General features: G+C 35.6%; 1 protein-coding gene across 1 annotated transcript in view; it reads right to left on the reverse strand.

Annotated features, from left to right (window-relative positions):
- CNTNAP2 (contactin associated protein 2) overlaps nt 1–21637 on the reverse strand; it is a 1149595-nt gene that overhangs the window by 59459 nt on the left and 1068499 nt on the right. Inside the window, 1 exon segment of the mRNA XM_032182107.1 lies at nt 10186–10279. Coding sequence (XP_032037998.1) covers nt 10186–10279 — 94 coding nt within the window.

Here is a 21637-nt window from a genome sequence, read left to right on the forward strand (position 1 = left end):
ATGTTACTAATACTAATATCAGAATAAGCAATCAGACTGCAACACGAGGAGCCATTAATGTTATAGACTGTGCTGTAGGAAACCTCTGAATCTAATTCAGGAAGCTATTTAGAAACAATACTATCCTGAGAGGTATTTTTGAAACCACTAAAATTTTTGTAAAATATATCATGCAAATAAAAGACCATATTTTAAGAGGACAAAAAGAGATGAGAGAACCATTTCAAAGCCTCCATCAAAATAACACACCTAACAGAGGGTTAAATCCTTTCTAAATCCTAAATCTTAAATTTCTAAATCCTTTAAGGAGCATCTTTCCTCTTACAGCTAAATTTAGATCATTCCTTGATATTGGTGAAAAAATTTAGCTGCTACAGTAAATACTGAAGGAAACAAGGAAACTGTCCATTGAAGACTTGTGTGGATCCAGACAGTTTCCTTGTTTCCCAGTGAATGTCATACTATTATTTTGTGACTCAGAAGACAATCTAAATTATTTAATTAAAATAATTTGTTTAATTTCCTTAGATATATGAAAGCCTACTTGTTAGACCAGACCTCCTGTATCTTAGTGGCTGGTAAATGTCTTCCTTCACCAACAGGTAAGATACTGCCTTCCCCACTTTGGTGTCTTACTGCCATGTTTTGACTTGAAATTGGGTCTGTCTGAAATTTGTCTGAAACATGTTTCACCATTTATGAAGCTGCAAATGAAAAACATAGATCAAAAGTCTAAATAAAGTGTGTATGTCTAATTTGCTACTGGTGGCTGAGACACAGCAAGCATCAATGATCAGTTTAGGGTGACTGCTCTCAGTGTATTCCTTCTAGGCATACCTTAATATCATGCAAATAAACATTGACAACGAATCTATGTTGAGTGGTGTCAGGAATATAGTACTATGGCAACTTTTAAGATAGGTCACTTATGCAACTACAGTGCATGTTATCTGCAGCACAGAAACAGCTGAAGCCATTCAAAATGGAACAAACAATCTTTTGAATAAGTTCCTTCTCAGCGGCAACTAACAGTGTTTTAGCTGTTCCCTGAAATATGCAGATGGAGAGTTCATTATTTTACCTATCAGAAAGGGCTTATGTAATGATACGATATCAATCAGCTGGTGGTTCTGAGATTTAAATAATGACAGCATTTCTTCTAAAAGAAATACAAAATAGCCTACAGTCAAATGTCTGTCTTAATGTAACATTACTTCCCATAATGTATTTCACTTTTTCCTTTTCATTTAATGCATTTATTTATTTATTTATTCCTTATTGTTGGTAATAATGGGATTTGAACAAATTATTCACAAGGAATAACTTAGACCATGAATTGATATTTCAATACAAAGTACTGATAAACATATTAACTTATTGTCACATTTATTCATTACTTGTTTGAGAATATCTTCACTTTATTTTACTTTATCTTGACAAGCAGAACAGAGGGACTTTTTCTGGTACAGAAAACAGCAGTGCAATATAGGCTTACTTTATGCGCTATAGAAGATCTACTTAATACTATGGATTAAAACAGGGTTTAATAGTGCAAAGACTTCGTGCTGAGCCTTTGAACTGAGATGAATGTCATCTTACAGAGCTGTACAGCTTAAAGCCTATTTACATGGACAGGTTTACTCCTGTGAGACAATGAACACTGCCCAAGCCTGGTGCAGCTCTGAGTCCCATTGTGCAAAGATGCATTAGTACATTAGTGCATCAGTTCCGTGATTTACTAGGGACAATTGTCCTGGTGTCCTATTAGGCTTTATCATTTCAGGCACAGCAACATACACCAGGAAATTTCTGTCTAGTTCACATTCTAGGAATTTTTATATTCCTTGCTTTTCCCAGGTCCCCCAGAAATCTGAACAAACTTTTTCTAGGCTCTAGGAAACCTCTGGTACTTCTGTCATAAGAGACAATTGTAGATCAGGAGAGGACATGGGAGTGTGTTAACGAGAGTGAAAACTAGGTCAGCTGATGAGGGAGGTGGTTGACTTAATCTCAGTGATCCTTCCAAACAAGGGACACAAGCCACTTCTGTTGTCTGTCAGGCACTCTGAAAATGTCTCAGATTTTGAAGCACACCACAGTCTCTTGGAGACATTCTCATTCATTTGACCAGAGATGAGAATTTTAGTTTCAACGTTTTTGTCAGACCACAAATTGGTTTGTTCTGATTTCTACCCCACTGTCTTTCCTAAGTGAAACAAGCATCAGATAAAAACTGAAGCTGTTTTCAACTGTCAAACAATGAATGAGTTTTGAATTAGACAGAATTTGTTTACCTGTCCTTACAAGGAATGGTCTGTAGATTATCTGCCCCAACCAAGATAATCTGGCCAGAACGGATATTTATACAGCTGTTTCTTGTCAAAATATGGGTGAATGTTCATACTATTTTTTCAGTGTTTTGCATTTGGAACCATGGGCAGAAGTTGGGCATGTTAGATAAAGTGATGTAAAATCTAGAGTCTCATGACTTGGCATGGTAACAATTGTTCTTGTTCTTGTTATTATTTTGTCAGTTCTCTGTCCTATTAATTTAGGAGAGATTTATTCTGATTTTTATTTTTTACTCTGTTTATACTTGGAGGAAAATTATAACATTCTCACTTTCCACTTCAGGTATGCCTTTGGATTTCTATTTTCAGACTCTTTGTTTTATGATATACAATCCAAAGTGCTCCCAGCACTCTGATTTCACTGTCTATGCCATTATAATTTTATAGGGCAGCAGCAGATTTCATTGGTGTCCTTGGTGATCTTAACATGTTCTGTTTCCCTCTTGACCTTTTGAAGCATCTATATTTGAAATAAAATACTACTAGATATAACACAGTACAGGTGAAATGGTTCCTCTCTTCCTTTGGTAGGGAAAACTTGTGTAACTAAGGCATACCACCTTAACAAAATACAGAAGTTATGAAAAGGTCACTCTAATTACTGAAGTTTAACTTTTGCTCTTATTCAATTACTTTTAAATGGTGTTATCATTTGAATGTCAAATAAGACTTGTGCAAATAGTCTATTCAAAATCAAAATGGCATAAACTGAATTAAAGCCTTTACAGTCTCTCTCTCTCTCTTTTTTTTTTTTTCTTTTTTTTTTTTTTTTCAGGACCAGTAGATACATACATTGGAAGGAATGGAAGAATGATGGGATTATTCTCTCAGCAAGATTTTGCAGAATAACTTACACAAAACAATTTTCAGACATCTTAAAGCTTAAAGGAAAAAAAAACAAAACAACAATTTAAGAACAACGAGACTCTGGCAACGTTCTACAGGCTTGTATAAATGCTAGAAGAGCATGAAATGAAAAAGGTAGATAACCCTCTGGAGCTGTTGATGCCCACAGAAGACCTGAAGACCACTAATCAGTGAAGTCTTTTTTTCAGAGAATACTGCAATAAGGACAGCCATCAGCTACAAAGGAAGGGACAAGGGCTGGGAGATAAAATGTGACCTGAAGAGTGAAAAGTTAGTGGAAGGAGACAATTCCAGGTAACGCACTAAGCTTTACTTGTTTTTAGAAGAGCAGACCTTGCTATACCCATGACTACTGCAATTGCCATAGTATCCAGCTGACTCCAGCTTGTCTGTCTCCCTGGAGCTGTCAGCTGGCCAGTGAAGCAGAAACTGAACACTACAGTATTTTGAAAAATGAAAAGAGGCTGCAGCACAAATGATGAGAAGAAAACTGTACCAATGAATAAGTCTTGGCTTCACTTCTTCAGTCTAGTTTTCGAAAGATAAACTCTGCTTGGGCTACCCTGATTCCTGCCACAGAATTTACTGAGGTAGATGGGCTCCCCTCTCATTGGCTTGTAGATGGGCAATTTTACTTTCTGAATGTGTCTTGTAGATCTGATTTCTTGGAGAAACCAGATAGGTCAAAAGATCAGAGGTATAATAATAATAATAATAATAATAATAATAATAATAATAAATATATTAAAAATATATATATTAGTTCTTGTTTTAACTAGAAGAGCTGTGGAACATTTCTGCCATAACCAGAAACTCTTCAAAGCGTAAGATATAAACAGACTGACTGACAGATATGAGGTCAGAGCGATAGGCAATATTAAATCCTGGAGGAGTTTTTACCAGACTAATGCTACTATACAGCGGTGTTGTGGAAGCACTTTTGGAAGAGAAGGAAAAGTGTCCAGATGTTGTATCTTTGTATGATAATTCATGCGTGACTCATGCAGAGCACATTTTAATATTCACCTGCTACTGTAGCAGGAGGGCTCCTACTTTGACAATATTCATATTCATTCTTTCTGAGTTTACAGTACTGAATGTTAATGCTTATGCTGAGAAATGAAGTCGCAGTTACTTTGAAGTAAGTTACTGCATGCTAGCTGTTTTCTGCTCATTATCTCTGAAAGTAGGCTAAGCTACCCTGCACTTGGATTAACTGTCAACTGTTTATTTTGAACTAACGCTTCAAAATAAAGGAGAGCCACAGAGCAAACAAGCAGAGGAGTCCTCACTGCCACATTGCTGATACATACAATAAGGTGCTAACCTCATTATGATCATGAATTAGTAACACATATGTGTCAAAGGTGTATAGTAGAAGAACACTTTTAGATCGTTAGTAATCTATTTATGACTCTGAGTTATCTTCTATGATTTGAATTTAGGAGCTGAGCAAAGTACCTTGCAGTATCAGAGACCTGATTGGTATTTGGGTAAGTGATGTCCTTGATTAACATTACCTTCATAGCAGATTATGGAAGCACCAAGCAGCATACTCAAACTGAGTGCCAATGATGACAATGTCCAGGTCCTAAATAATACTTTTTAAGGCTATCAAAACACTCTTTAAAGAGGGTAAATGTTCTCAAAGACATTCATAGGTTTAGACAGTGTAACTTGCTTTGGTATGACACAAGCCCACTAAGTGATAAACTGCAGTAGTGTGGAAACATGGACATTAAAGTTGTTTTTGAAAGTGTATGATGTTTGGTAGGATGAATTACATTATAAATCATTTCTGTTACTCAGTTAATAGCATTGAAGTGTCAATGCTTGTTTGTCATGCTTGTTTGATGGGAAAGAAAGTATCTTAGTAGTAAAGAATATTTACCTCTTGGAAAAATTGTCATTGTACCTGCTGGTAGTTCAAAAGATTTTGATTTTTTTTTTTTGTCCTATTATTCAGCAGCTATCTGGAGAGATGCCTTGGGTTCTTTCCTTATCAATTAGGAGCTTTTGTTGATTTCCAGGATTTCACTTTAGTTGTAGAGTGATGGCAGCTGCTTTTGTAAGAAGGAATGCAGACATTAAAGTTTGTTCCTTTTTTACTATTCTTGCTGGTAGTACCTGAAGGACACTAGGATGAGACAGAGACATAAATGGAGTCTACAGAGGTTAACTAGCTGCATGGACAGCTATTGGTTCTGGAATGATAATCTAAATGTGCTAAGAGATGACTTGTACTATGTTGATTGTTTCCAAGGGAATATTTAAGTGTTTTTGAAATGATATCACTTGATTTGGAGTGGTTGGTGGAGATGGAAAACAGACAAGAAACACATTACCTTTTATTCCCTGCCACTTTCTCAACAACACTTGTCTGATCTCAGTGTTTCTGTGCTCAATCAAAGATGCTGTTAAGAAACCCTCAAACTATTTCTGTTCAGCAAATGATGATTTTACAAAATCATGTCTAATTGTGTAACTACTTCTTTCCTAATACATATTAAAACCCATATAAGTATTCTACTTTTATTCAAATAATACAGTACAGACTATGACATCAGTTCTCTATATAGAAAGTTCACATACCAGTAATTGCTGTAGGCCTCTGAAAAGGATGTGAAGACAAACCTGAGCATTCTATCCAAAGCCATAGTACTTAGAGGGAAAACTGAACCTGTGTTCTATTCTACCTCAGTAATGAGTCTTAAGTTGAAATGCAAATGAAAATTCAGATTCCAATCTGAACAATAACAAATAACACTTAATGTCATATTGTTAATATTTTATTTTTTCTCTTCATTACTGGTTATCCTGATAACCAGCTTTGCCCTCTTACCTTGTCTGTGTCAGCTTTCAAATCCTTAGAATCTTTGAATAACAGATGAAATACATTCCTTGAAACATTAACAATTCCCTTTTATCTTATTTACAAAATCCTGCATTTCACTAGTGTTTTTATTATGAGGCATTCACATAAAACAAGATTGTTTATTACTTGCCTCCTCAAGCTTTATTTCATATCTCAAATCAAAAATCCTTTTTGCCTCTGTAAGAATGACCTTTACCTCCAGTTTCCCGGAAAACTGAAAGTATTTTCTGTCACTGTTTTGAAAGGCAGTGAACAATTGCATTTTCTGGAAAATATTTCAGGAAAGTAAAAAACACCTCAATTTAAAGAAGGAGAAATTGTCCCTGATTACAACTGCAATTCAATCATTTATTTTTATTTCTAGTCTGACCCTCCTGATTTACAGAAAATATTATATACTGTTATGAGGCACAGAGACATTTCATCATGATTTTTTAAACCAGCCATTTTGTTGTAGCACCTAGAGCAGAGAGTGGTGTTGCATTGTGGTAGGTGTTGTACAAATGATCATTCTGATTGGTACTGGATGAGCTATCACAGCAAGCACAGATGTGGCAGAAGCTGCTGCTCCTATGCAAATAACTTAAATAAAAATGGAAATAAGACAGGCAGAAGATCAGTTCCTTGGTAAGATTGTTCCAAAGTGCTCTTCAAAAACCCATCTGTTTTTAAAAATAGGACCCTGCCTTCATTTTTAGTGACAAATAAGAATTGCATAGTATGGGAATAACAGAAATTGAATGCAACTGATGCCAGCACAGCAGTGAAATTATGACGCTATTCCCAAATTGCACATTTAGAGAATGTAATTGCAGGTGGGTACAAATTGTAACTTGATATATGTACCCAGATTTTCCATTGGTGCTAATCCCTTTGGGCCACTAAAATATGTCTAGCCAGTACGATGTGAAAATTAGAAGCTTTAAAGATACTGCATTCTGCATCTACTTTGCTTTTCAGACTGCTGAACTGGTGTAAGTGTTAACGGTCTCCTCCCTCATTCAACATTACTCTGAAAATAGCACAGTAAAGTTGATCAACAGTGATGGTCAGATGCACAAGTTTTACACCAGGAAATCAATGTTTCTGGAGATAAATTCACTTTTTCTTTGGCAAAAGGACAGGGGATTTTTTTGTTTGTTTTTGTTTTTGCTTCTTCAGTACTGATTTGCTTTTTTACTTAATAAAATACCCTATTCAGCAAAAGATAATGACATAAGCAGAGGAGAGGAAACAAATGAATCACTGTCCTTCATATTCCCAACCATTCTAATACTATCTTATGCACTTAACAACTGAAGTAATGAATCCCAGGGACAAGAGGATATGAAATATATAGTAAAGGCATGATAATGCTTGTAACAATTGATGACAACATCTTCTGAAACAGGGATGCTGTTGTAAGAGACTTAAAATCATAAGTAGCACGGGAAAACAGAAATATAACCTGTTTATTCCTTTAGGATATTGCAATACTTTTGCCTTTTCTTAACCTTTAGTTAGCAGAGGAGCTGAAGGTGGGCCTCAGTGTTTCCTCTGGCAATGTTTCCTGATGATAATCTTCAGCTGTACCATACAGATTTTTAGGACACATATTATCAGGACTATGGTTACTCTTTCAAATTCTAGATTTGAAAATTGCTTTCAATCACTCTCTTCAGTTTACCCTATTTGTAAAGAGTGAGAGGAATGTGAAGTATAAGTTCCAAGATATTTGAAATTTCCCTTATGACATAACAAAAGTAAAATTATATTCACTGGTCTCTGCTATTGTTTTCCTTTACATTTCTTTATTCTCAAAAAGTAAATCCTGTGATATTAACAGTCACAGGATGCTTAAAACTCTATTTTGAAACACATACATGACTTTTTGCAAATGAGGCAAATAATGTGAGGTATTTTGGGTCTAGATCTGTAGGAACAGAACTGAGTCAACAACTCATTTTATTTGGACCTATGATCGGGCCTTTCAGTCACCGTACTTAAGTATCCTAGACATGAAGCATTGTGTGATGAACCATCTGATCTGCCCAGTACTTGCAGACCCTTTATTCTCCAAGAATGCCTAAAGAAAATTTCAGAATCAGAGTACTTAAACACAACACAGAAAACAGTGTTTAGGGAAGGAATATGTTGAAGGCAACTTGGTGCCTCCAACTGTTTAACCACTCTGCAGTCAGAACATTTTAGAGTGTAGCACACACAGTATTTCTTTTTCTCTTTCATTATGTGCTTGTTCCTTTTTCCTTTTTTTTTTTTTTTAATTTATTTTTATTTTTATTTTTTTATTTTCACGGTGAACAGTGCATTGTTTTCTTCTGCATTTTAGGAGTTGTCCTTCTATTTCCCTTCATTCTTTTATGCATCTTTTTCACTGCAGTATTATCTCTGTTGTATACCTATCTCCATATACATATCTCATGTATTGCACTCAGATTCCTCCAAAATATCAGCTCATAGTAATAGGGAAAGTACCAGTTTTACCTGAATTCAAACAACCATTCAAAAATTTAAGTTTATTTAGAAGAGTGGATTGCAGAGGCAGTACTGCCATAATGTAGCAGTTTCTTAGATGCATGAAAAAGAGTTGCCATCTCAAAGCAATCTCTGGCAATGAATCCATTACTTGAGACAGTTACTGCAACACCCTTAAGCAAATTAATAGCTTTTGAACTTTATATTTTTGATAACAATTACCTATGAAGAACAAGTCAGGCCCCACTCTTTAACTTCAGAGTTATTCCAATTGCTGAATGCTCATCTCCTTGCCTTGAGTTAATGAATGAAGAGGAGAGTAGCCTGGCTCAGTAGGGAAGCTGGTTCTACTCTGATGGCCTGAATTTAGTGCAGTGAGAGGAGAATGAATGTGATTTCCAGTGACTCACCAAAATCACATCACATAATCTTTTCTATCATATATATCTGACTTTGAGAACACCAGAAAATAGTTCATGGCTCTCTCACTAACCAACCATTTTAAAGGCCTTTGATTTCCTATTACACAGAAGTTCAACACATTAATTTTTAAAAACAAAACTAATGGAAAAATATATCTTTGAAAAGTTACATTAGCTATAAGGTCAATTGCTTTTCCACTTCAAAAATCAGTGCATGGGGTTTGCAGATTTTTGCTTTATCCCACTTAACAAAGAAAAGCTTGCAATTTTCTGAATTAAGCACTTCACTTAGTTCAGACAACCACATTCATGTACAAAGCACTTAGAAGAAATAATATCAATACCCCTCTGTCTCTGAAAGTGGAAAGAGTGTGCCTTAAAAGCTATGAGTATCAGGGGAATAGTTGATTCTTGAAATGAGTGACCCCGAAAATTCATTTCGAAGTGCAGTAGTGGAGAAATAGAGCTATGGAAACTAGAATGGCCTAAAAGCAAGGCCAAGGCAGTTACAGATGCATCTGTGCTGCTTTTTGAGTTCATCTGAGGAGCTGACCAGGTAGCTGCTGTGCAGGGAAATAACAACAAGGTCCATAAAAGGGATAGAAAATGTAGAGAGGGTGAATGTTTTTGTAGGGGTTACAGACTTCTGAATGATCTAACTGGTGGGCCTCACCAGTGAGAAGTGGTAGTTTTGTCAGACTGATGAGGGATAGTTATGCCACAAAAGGTGTGGCATACGTTGGTGTAGGAAGGCTTACTGCGCTGATAATGGCATTATATGAAATATATGACAACTTCACAGTGAATTATACTGTTCAAAATAACTTCAGCAACCTTTTGCAAAAGCAGTGGTCTCAGTGATTTCTCATATTCTCTGCACTGGACACCTAGAGGGTGTCTAGGGTCCAGAACAACTGCACAAATACAGTATTCCAAATGTCCCTCTACCTTGTATCTGGATTGTACCTGCATTGGCCAGGTGATCTTTATTTGTGTACACATCAGTCTATGTGACAAAGTGAACATACCCTTCTTTTAAGTATAACTCCAGTAGCACCATCTTCATGTCTAGAATGACATGTTCAGTGAGTGTCCTGCTGCAAATGCTATGCAGAGCATTGTCCCATGCACTTATGGTTTTCAGTATTCTCTGAAAATACCTAATAAAATAACCAAGTATAAAATGAAATCTCACCTATAACTTTTCCTAGGAAGAGTGCCTTTGGGGAATTGAACAGTATGTCAGATGCTGTTGGCAGGCTGTAACTTGTTGGAGGATAGTGATCAAGCTGCGGAAAGAGAAAACGAATAATGACTATTTTGAACAGATCCACCTGCTTACCGTGTTGCCAAATCAGGCCTACTTTATGGAACTTATGTAAACACAACTCTACCTGATATGCTCTGCTTTCATTATGATAAAGGGGAAATAGCAGTTTCTACCTCTACTTTCACATCTGCCATCTCTGAAGTGCACAAAGCTAGAAAAATACCATATTGAACATTTATGTCTTCTGATTGTAGTAGAACCTTTCCAGCTTTTGCTTGTCTACTTCCACATAATTAAAACAACATCAACAACATTAACAACAACATCATCAACAACAAAACAGCTTATTATTTTAATACAAGATTTCAATTTTGGACCTATATTACTGCTAAAGCTAGATTTACATGCTTTGCCCACAGGATAATAGCTGGGAATTTCAGACTAATGCAGGAGTTCTCTGTTCTCTTTATCTCAGAAAATTCACAAGTTAATGACATACATTTTTGCCCTTCATGTTTCTTATTTTCTCATTGAAAATGCTGTTCAACTTAATTTGTGATGATGCCCAGGGAAGCCTAAGAATACATTCTAGAGTAATCAGCATAGCTAAATAGTTTAATCTATAGGAAACTGGCACAGCGATCACTTTATATTAGCATTTTTTCTGTTTTTGGAGCTTTTTAACAGAAAAATGTGAAGAGAGAGGGAAACAAACAAACAAACAAACAAACACCAAAATGACCTACATTAGTAATAGCACTGTTAGGATAGTTCAGTACACACCAATGGAGTTCTGATGTTCGCAATTTAAAAGGGTGAAAGGGGTGAGTTTTTATCTTCATTATTTATTTTTTGTCTTACGTATTTATTACACAAGCTTAAAGCAGAACAACAATTGTTTGTTTTATTCTGGCTTTACTTTGTCACAAAACATTCTTATGTCAGAAGATAAATATAAATGGCTCAGGTATCAGACCTATAATGGTGTTTTTCAGTACAGTTCTTAAACTGTATAGAATAATATGGACTTTGGAGAGTTGTATCAGGAAATGATGAGTGAAAAGACTGATGCACAAAGCCTGATCCTCCAGCTTATCATGTGCCAAGATTTTAACCTCATGTAACTTCTTTGCCTGCAGTGGTACTATTTCTGATACATTATGATGCACAGGATTCATCTTCTAGGTTCTTCCAATTGCCTGACAGAATAATCTGCACAGTACCATGTACTCTGTTACTTGTCAAAATCAGCAACATTAAGTATTTCCTTTTTCAAAATCAATCAAGGAATGTTTAAATATTTTTAATGGTGATATGGAAACTGAGAGGTGGGGTTGATATGATTAGATACTAGTAAATCATAATAACTGTTATCAATCTGTCAATTCATCTGCCAGTGCGCTGTGGGTATCCTAGAGCTCTAGAGTTATAGCCATGGTCTGGGTGTCTATTATCAAACTATTGGAACAAGTAATAAAGCAGTCAACCCTGCATAGGAATGCTAATTGTACCTGCCAGATATACATGAAAATGAAAAGTCAATTTAAATGATGAAACACTGTGAGCATTTGCATGCATTAATACAGTGTTTATAATGTGGAAATGCTGGCCTATTAAGGATTAAAAGAAATTCAACATCTTAAGTATGTAAAGCTATAGTTTATTTGCAATACATGTCACTACAAGTATAGCAGGCTGCCTTTTGTCTATACAGTACAATAGCTTTGAGATCTAGGTTTCTGTTTTTAAAGTCATATATAATTTGGGTCTAGAATATCAAATCTATCACTCCATCACCCGAAACTTATGTTCTGTAAATTAAGTAACCAAACACACTATATTTGCTAAAAAGCTCTTCTGAAGCCATGGTGGAAAATCCACCAGGAACCAAGAAACATTGCAACCTGCACTCTGTTCTGCCAGACACAATTCTCCCACTTTGCCTTTCCCATCAAAAATGCATGATGTCATTCACATGCTAAGACTATGGTCCCAAAATAATGACATGGTGTTTCACCAAATCCTTCAAATGGGCATGTGGTCGTCGGTTCCATGGCTCTGAAAACAGGGATGGTGTCACTGTTGTGGCAGGGCAGCAAAGGGCAGGAAACTAGCACTTTCCTGCCTTCTCTCTTTTTCCTTCTCTCTTGCCAGTTCCTCGGAAATTCATACCTGCATAAGTACAGCACTCAGGCAGAGGAAGACCCATTAGCAGGATTGAACACTGAAGTCCTCCAGTGTGATTTCAGTGGCAAAGCTCAAAGTGATAGGCTGTGGCAGGGCACTGCTGGCAGTAAAAATATGCAGCATTCTGGTGCAGCCAAACTGGAGTCAAAGATCCCTATTCCCCTGACACTGGAATAGCTGAGAGGTGGTCTTAAGCAGATAAATAATAAAAAAACAACCAACATTTCTGGTGACTTTGTTTCCTCTTGAGATTTGGGATGTCAGCATGGCATCTCAATAACATATTGTTATGGTACAGAAGAAAAGACCCTACTGGAAGTGGGAGCCAGAGAAGGCAAGAAGGAGACTTCAGTGCTATGTTGCATTTCAGGCTCTAATAGATACAGACAGTTCACAGCTTAGGGATGTTAACTGGCCTGTTGTACTGAATCAATAACTGAACCTAGTGTTATGGATATATTTTTCAGATCTCACTGAAGTCAAAGAAAGATTTCAGAATGAGTTCAGTTACAAATCATTTCAAGGGGCTAACAACTCTATTTGAAGTTTTGGGTTGTTTTGATTACATGATAAAATAAATCTCCATTTTAAAGCTCTTGATACTGATTTCTTGGTCTTATTATCAGTAAGAGAGCAAGCATTTGTGATTAGCAATAAAAACTTCTCCTGCTCCACTGCCAGGTCTGGCATCCCTTGTACTATGGGGGAAGCCTGCATTACTTTCCACATCCAGTTTTGTGAGATATGCACTTCTCTAATTCAGGGATCTGAAATGAAATGGTGCACCATAAGACAACAGTGAGAATGGTGAGATTCATTTGCTTTGATTGCTTGTTTTTATTCTAAACAAGCATTAGATAATAATCACAATAATAACACATTATTATTATTATTATTATTATTATTATTATTATTATTATTATTAGTAGTAGTAGTAGTAGTAGTAGTAGTAGTAGTAGTAGTAGTAGTAGTAGTTTATTTTTTTAGAAGAAATTAATCTAGGATTTTTGAGGTCAGTGAGTTAAAGGATGATACTGAATTTTTTCCAAAGTTGTATGTTACTGCCATCCAGTGGGTGCTCAAGTGTAAGCAGCTGGAACTAAGCCACCTGGAAGCTCTGTTTGAAATATTTGACTATCAGTCTAGTATAAGACACATAATAAAAAAGGAATTACTGGTGTCAAATGGTATTTGAAAAAATATATTACATTATTTAATGGAAATTAAATAGAACCTCTGCACACAGAGGTTGATGTAATGATTTGTATTAAATTACATTTTTAAAATTACATTTAAGATTTTTCATTGCAGCTACTTTTCTTTAAAAACTAATTAATTTAATTTGAGCTTAATATAAACATGCAGCATGTCTTTGAGCACCACACAGATGAAAGTAGATGGCAGTTTCTAAGGAACCTGCAGCTTCAAGTCACTTCATGCTAACCAGACTGTCTTTATCTGAAGTTGCTGGGATTTAAGCAGAAGTTCAGTAAAATGCTCGTTCTTTTAAATTACTGTTCACTTAGATAATGCTACTAACCTTGGCAGTAGTGCTGAGATTAACAGACACATCAATCTAAGGGCAAATATAACACCTACCTCATCTTAGTATTCTCAGAAAATAAAAATAAAAATAAAAATATATATGGTATATACGCACACACACATTATATTCAGTATGGGTATATCTATATCTGTATCACTAAGTCACTGTCAACCTAGTGTGTTTGTGTACACTGTTATTAAAATAAGGTTTTTCTTTACGCTGAAGACATTTTATAAAAAAGATTTTGAAAAAGTTTTGCAATAATAATGCTGTAAGGCTTAATCTTCCACCATTGAAAGTCAATAGAGCTTTGTGATTGACTTCTATAATAGCAAGATAAAGACACAGATGTGTTCTCATCATTACCAACATAATATTTCTCTTCTGCATTACTATAATGATATATCACTTATATTAAAAAGCTTGTCTACTCTTGGACAAGAGCTCTTTGTGTTTAGATGGAGCTCCTCCTGAGCACTATAGTAATTTAGGAAAAAGCTGAAAGGTACTTTTAATATTTTATCTTTTTAATGCAACAGAAAAGGAGCAAATTTTTGTGGCAACCATGTAATTCCTTTGGATGATCAAAGCCACTTTTACTGTTATTCAGGTCCTTCCTTAGTGTGGCACTAGTACTTCACTGATTGTTTTCTGTCAGCTAAGGTCCTTGATTTAGGTTATTGAGGATCAGATCAGAGCCAGATCTGGAACAAGCCAGAGGCTGTGAATAAATTGTAGACCCAGATAAAAAGTAAGACCAAAAAAAACAGCATTTTTTTACTGGCTTACACTGTCACAGACGTGCAGCCTCAGTACTTATCTGGAGATATATACTTCACTGGCACAGTGCAAGGTAAACTTAAGTATTGCACTGCACTTTGCTCTCTTCAGATGAATTTCGTATAGAGGTACAGTTAATACTGTTTTAGAAACTACTGCAGATCTGTTTTGCTGATTTCATGCACTTGATTAACCTATCTTAGTTTTTTAAAAATAAAAGCCAACTGCACTCTTTTATTATAAAGTTCCCCCCACCCCTGGAATTTATATTCTAATTTAACATGATGAAACAGGGGATACAGATGCAGGTAAAGCATAAATACATGCCATGGTTTTGTCTCAGGTAGAGTTAGTCTTTGTAGAGGCTTGTATGATGCTGTGTTTTGGATTTGTAATGAAAATAGTGGTGATAACACAACAATGTTTTCAGTTGTTGCAGAGCAGTGTTTGCATAGAGCCAAGGACTTGTGCACTTCTCATGCTGCCCTGCCAGCAAGGAAGCTGAGGGTGCAAGAAGCTGGGAGAGGACACAGCCAGGACCGTGACCCAGACTGACCAAAGAGATATTCCATATCGTATCATGTTGTGCTCAGCAATAAAAGCTGGGGTAAAGAAAGAGGAAGGGGGGTCATTTGGAGTAATGGCATTTGTCTTCCCAAGAAAGCACTACATGTACTAAGCCCTGCTTTCCTGGGAATGGCAGAACTGCTGATGGGAAGTAGCAAATGAATTCCTTGTTTTGTTTTGCTTGTGTGTGTAGATTTTGCTTTACCTAGTAAAGCATCTTTTATCTAGTAAAGCATAATCTCAACACATGAGATTCTCTCCTGCATACCAGCTGGGGAGAGTGAGTGAGCAGCTGTGTGGTACTTACCTGCCTGCGAGGTAAAACCACAACAATACAATATATTGCAGAAAAATAATAATAATAATAAAACCTGCTTAAAAACTTGAATACCTTATGTGCAATAGAGTCCTACATTTTTCTGAAGCCATTGTTGCTCTGATAAATTGTATATCAGGTGTGATTTGCCTCAATGTAAAAACCAAAAACATAATAAAAGAAAAACAACAAGAAAACCCAGCAAATATTTGGATAACATTTAAATAGAAACTTAGATGCATGACTTAAAATGTAGAGAAGGCATGATAAGGAAAAGGACATGTTTAGTCTGGCAGCCTTCAAAGGAAGGGAAACAATTCTCTGATGCTTCAAAGGAAACAATTCTCTGATGCTTCTTTCAGATATCTGTGAACTTTTTATTGGTCTTTTTAATAGGTGAATTACATCAAACGTTAGCAGAGGCAATAGCAGGTCATATAATACCAAGTGATAAAAATTAAAGAGATGTACCTCATGTACCTAAAGATGACTTTCACAGGACATTAATTTGCCCAGTGTGTGCTGCCATATAATGGAAAACATCTATTTCATGTTGAGTTTTGACTTTTCTAGGCTTTTCTTAGATCCTGAAAATATTTAATGATTCTTTTATTCTTTCTTTATTTCTTTAATTTGAATAAAAATTGATGCCAAAACAGCAATCATACAGGCCAAAGAAAGCATGCACACATTCACCATTGGAAATAAATTATAGAGGAAGGATCTAGTCTCAACATAAGCCAAATTTGGCAACACGTATTATGAGGCAGATAAGCATTTTGATATTCTCTGCAGGCCTTTGCTTTGGTTTGATACACAGACTGTGGACCTATCAGACTATACCATACTCCATTGTGCACTGAATGCACTAGCTTTAATGGGAGTAAATGGGAGTGTAGGGTGAGAAAGACATTTAACTTCTGTGTTATCATGATATATGACCTGGACACAGTCAAAGTCTGGGACAAGACAACTGAAAAATTCCTCTGAAGCCATCAATACAGGCTCTACTGAAAACACGTATGAAAAAGGATGGATCTGTAGAAGAGCTCCTCTCATATTAAGTCTGAGTGGTTTTACAGAATAGAATAATATTCTTCCAGGAGTCCTCAAGATTTTAAACTATCTCAGCTGATACACAGAGAGGGAGAAACCTTTGTTTTTCCCTCAGGAAAACCACAGGATGAGATGTTACCCTCAAATGTATCTGTATGGACTGTGTTTTTCCCCAGTAAGAGAAAAATCTGACTCCAGTGTTCTGACCTTCAGGATAAGGATATTTCACTCTCTTATTTACTACTCGGTGATATGGACTTTTATTTATGAAAACATATTGTCTGACTTTCAGCTAGCTGGGTTTTGTCAGGGATGTGTTTTGGCAGATGCCACTTACCAACTCCATTGTGCATGAAAGGGAAGTAGAAATGGCTCATTTATAAGTTTCCTACCTACCTATATTTCTGTCTTTAACTGAAAGATTGCAAGTGACACAGTAAAATAAAAAGATGCGTAAATTCAATGAAAGATTATATCAACTAAAATGCTAGTAAGTCATGGACATCCCATGCACACAAAAAAACACATAGGTAAATTATTAAGCAGTGAACAACAACAACAAAAAATCTTGTTGCTTCTGATTGAGAACTAGCTAGGGATAAATTGTGTGTTAATGCATTAAACACATAGAAGTAATGTGTAGTTATGCTCTAGAAAGTGGTCTGAGTTTTCCTTTTTTGGTCTCATTTTGAATAATACATTGCCTCTGCAGAATGAGAATGTATAATGGAAATAAAGTATCTTCAGAGATTTTCATACAATCATAGAATATCCCAAGTTGGAAGGGACCCACAAGGATCATCGAGTCCAACTCCTGGCATCACACGTCTACCCAAAAATTCAGACCATACCACTGCACAGTCCAAACACTTCTTAAACTCTGACAAAGTTGGTGTCATGACTATGTCCCTGGGGAGCCTGTTCTAGTGCGTGACAACCCTCTCGGTGAAGAACCTCTTTCTGATACCCAGCCTGAACCTCTCCTGTTGCAGCTTGACTCCATTCCCTTGGGTCCTATCACTGGTCACTAAATTTATTTAAATACAGATTAATAAATATATAAAGATTATAATTTATTTCAGCTGTAAGAAAAGATTTTTTTTCCTTTAAATTAAAAAACTGTTTGGAAATTAATTAAATACAATAGATACATCTGATTATTAGAAAAAAAAAATACTGTTACAGTGATATTAACTATGATTTACATGTTTACCTGTGGTTAAAATCCTGGATATTTGAAACATTTTATTCAGTTCAGCTGTTATGGAATTTGTGGATACTCTCTAATGGTTTCTTTCAAATCATGAACTGTACTGCCTCATCCCCCATAAGCCAGTGAAATATTAATTAAGCCAGTCATTAAACAACTCTTTGCATTCAGACAATTTACAGCACTGCCCAAAGGATGTCTTAGGGACATGTTTGCCTAGAAACTGTAGGAAATAGAGAAAGATGTTTTCATAACATAACCACCATTACCATATCTAAGACAAAGGTTTTCAAAACGTTATGAAAAGGTAAGGTTTTCAGAGAAGAGTTATAAAATTGTTTTATGGCTCAAAAAATATGGTTTTCAGATAGTAAACTAAAATAGTTTAATTTATTTAACTTCTTATAGACAAGATGAAAAGATGTTCCAATTAACATTGCTAGGAAAGTGTGAAGGGTAACAATATCTGACACCGAACAACTTTCATCTATCAGGCATAGATGTAGAGGTCCCAAAGTTAAATGCTGAAGTCTGCAGAATTCAAACTGTAAATTAGGTGCAAATACTTTACAGAAATTACATTTAACCATTGGCATATATAGCCAAAGGATATGGAAAATTTTCTATCATTTGAAGTCTTTAAAGCTAGATAAAAGTCTTTCTAGAAGATGTGTTATATTTCTATCATCACTTTTTGGGTTAGCTGCAGAAAATCATCTAGTGAAATTTTATGGTTCCTATTAAGCAAGATATCAAACAGAGTGACCATATTTTGCTCAGGCTTCAAAGTACATAAAACAAGATTCACAGGTATGATACCACAATAACAATAGTGGTAGTAGGTGAAATTATAACCTCACTGAAGTCTGTGAGAAATTTCCCATTCCTAGTAACGTGATCAAAGCTTAATCTATACTTAAAAAAATCTTTGATATATTTATTGCATTTAAGCTTGAGACTTGCAGACTGCTTTGTTCCATTATACCCATTTATTTAATTGCAAATATGTTTATCATTGTATTTTGTACTTCAGATTAGTTTTGAAATAACTTGATATGACTCATTTTTGAAGAATCTAGGAGTTCACAAATATTATCTCTATTCCTGTAGTGCAGAGCATAAGACAATGGACTTGCAAAAATTCTGTTTCTTCTGGGTTTCAGCTGGGTCGGGGCACATCTTTCAGTGATTATTTTTTCACAGATGCTGGGTATTTCTACTGCTTGCCTCTGGTGAAGGTGGAAAACATAGATCCATACATTTCCAATACTATTCTGAATCTTATTAACAGCTGAGGTCAGAATACATTTTCAGGATTATTCTGAATTTTATGAACAGCTGATTCAGGCCAAGATTTCCATAAAAATTCAAAATCATATTCACTCTGAATGGTCAACAACTGGTATTATGAACATATAGTATCGTATACACAGCGGTATTGTTGTGTATATCCTCTCTACTGCAGTTCTTGCCTGAAAGAGAGAACTGTCAGCTATCCTTGGATATGGTGTTCTGAGCTTATGTGTGCAGGCTGCTGCTAATTGTCCTGAAAGTGTACAGCTGGGCTTGGGAAAGTGGAGTCCTGTGGAAACTGCTCAGGTCTAATCATTTCTGGGAACAAAGAAGATACTAGAACTCCTAACTCATTTCTAGAAATGGTTTTGAAGAAGGTAGGAAGAACTGGAGGTCTGTTGAGCATAAGAATATCTTGGCATAGAAGCTGAGATGCTTTGTCTAATTGTGTTCAGCATCAGCTGAACACAATTTATTCCAATAAAAATTAAAGCACATCATATGTTTTTTGGTTGCTTGTTCCATAACATGCCAATATGGCATTTGTGTAAGAGAACAGAATTAAAACCAATAAATGACAGTAGAACTAAAATGTGTCTAATCCAGACTGGTGTGAGTCTTGCACTAGAGAAGCAACTGTCACAGTTCTTTAAGGTATAATTTGAAGCCTACTGAAGTCAATGCAAGGCCTTTCATTGACTTCAATGAGCTTTAGATCAGAACCTCTGCTATAGAGTTTCTTATCCTTGACCTTCTTAAAAGAAAAAACTACCGATGTGTGAATAGATTTAATCACCCATGAAAACTTGGTAAAGAGTGATCCAGTTTTTATGATATGGAAAATACTCTGTTGAAGCATGAAGACTTCTAATGAAGTCAAATGAAGTAGAACTTGTCTTCTTAAAACTAAAGCTCAGATCTTGAAGTGTCGTTTGCTGGGATAACACATTCCCCATCTGTCAGTCTGGGCTTTTTCTTGTCCACAGGTGAATTAATGCAGCCTTCAATGTGTGATATTTTAGTAGAAGTGAGAGACAGGAATTCTAATTAGCTACTGTAAGTTTGCAGCCCTTCATTGCAACAACAGAAAATATACAGGTCTTTGTCCCTGTATTTATGTCATTTTGCTTTTCTGACACCTAAATCAACCACATATCTTCAATCTTATCCTTGATGAACCACTGACTTCACAAATGGGAGATTGTTCTTTAATGTAAAACTGATTATTAATTAGTTTGAAGACAGTGAATTTAGAAAACTGAAATATAAAACCCTTTTGAGGGGTCTTTTCTTCTACCTTTAGTCTTGACTGTCTTGGTGTGTTAGGAATAGTGATGCAATTCTAATCAAAATCAAGCTACATATACATTTACTTATGTTGTGGAGACACAATAGTGTGGATACATTTATTTCAAAGCTCAACTCAAATTCCAATTGACTGGACAATAACTCTGACTTTATGTAAGTAATTAGTTCTCTCATGTCTTCCAACGTTGGGTGAGATCTCATGTTGTTCAATAATGAGCCCTGTAATTTATTTATATATAAATGAAACTCCTGAGAATCATGATAAAACTCAGGTTCACATAGTTTATATAGTAGCAATTTATTACCTCACTTCATGTTTTTTAAATCTCTCTGGCACTGCAGGGTTATTATAGCAAGTTAGAAGGACAGATATAATAAGTATGAACTTGTGGTTGAGATTTCAGAAATAGAGTGCTCTTGAATTAAAGCTTTGATAAGAAATAAATCCTTCCTGTGACATTTTTATGCCATGTGGAAGTGTGGAAGTGTGAGCAATAGCACCTGGCAAGCAAGCTGTCTTCTTTAAAAGCAAGCAAACCAGCTGCTCATCAGGTTGGAGAAAGAGTTAGCAAGAAATAAAAGTCTACTCAGATGTTCATTGCTCAGATCTGCAAGAGAAAACTCATACTTTGTGATTTGTCCTCTGAATACTGAGAAAAAAATATATCTCTACCATCTATATTTTCAAACATGATGAAGAGCTTATATCTGAAAGTAGGATTCATTTTCAAGTGAACAATCTATTTACCAGATCCATCTCTGTTCATATCAGTTCTTTCATTTACAGAACATAACCAGATGAGTGTCAGAATCAACTTCCTTATGGAAAACAAACAGCATTTGATAGTAACTTTCTTTTTCAGGATATAATATGGGTAGGATTTCTGGATTTGCTGGATTTTCTTATTGACCCACCACAATGGGTCAATACTTTCCCTATTCTTTTACATGCAGTTTAATATTTTACATGCAGTCTAGTTTAATACGACTCAAATTGATATGTTTTTTTTTTTTTTTTTTTTTTTTTTTGATTCAATAAACCAGCTGTGTTCTATGAACACTGCTTAGATTAAGAAATTTTTACCTCAGCAGAGAAACACTAACCAAAATGTTT

Source organism: Aythya fuligula, chromosome 2, assembly GCF_009819795.1.
Source record: "Aythya fuligula isolate bAytFul2 chromosome 2, bAytFul2.pri, whole genome shotgun sequence".
Classification (NCBI taxonomy): Eukaryota; Metazoa; Chordata; class Aves; order Anseriformes; family Anatidae; genus Aythya; species Aythya fuligula.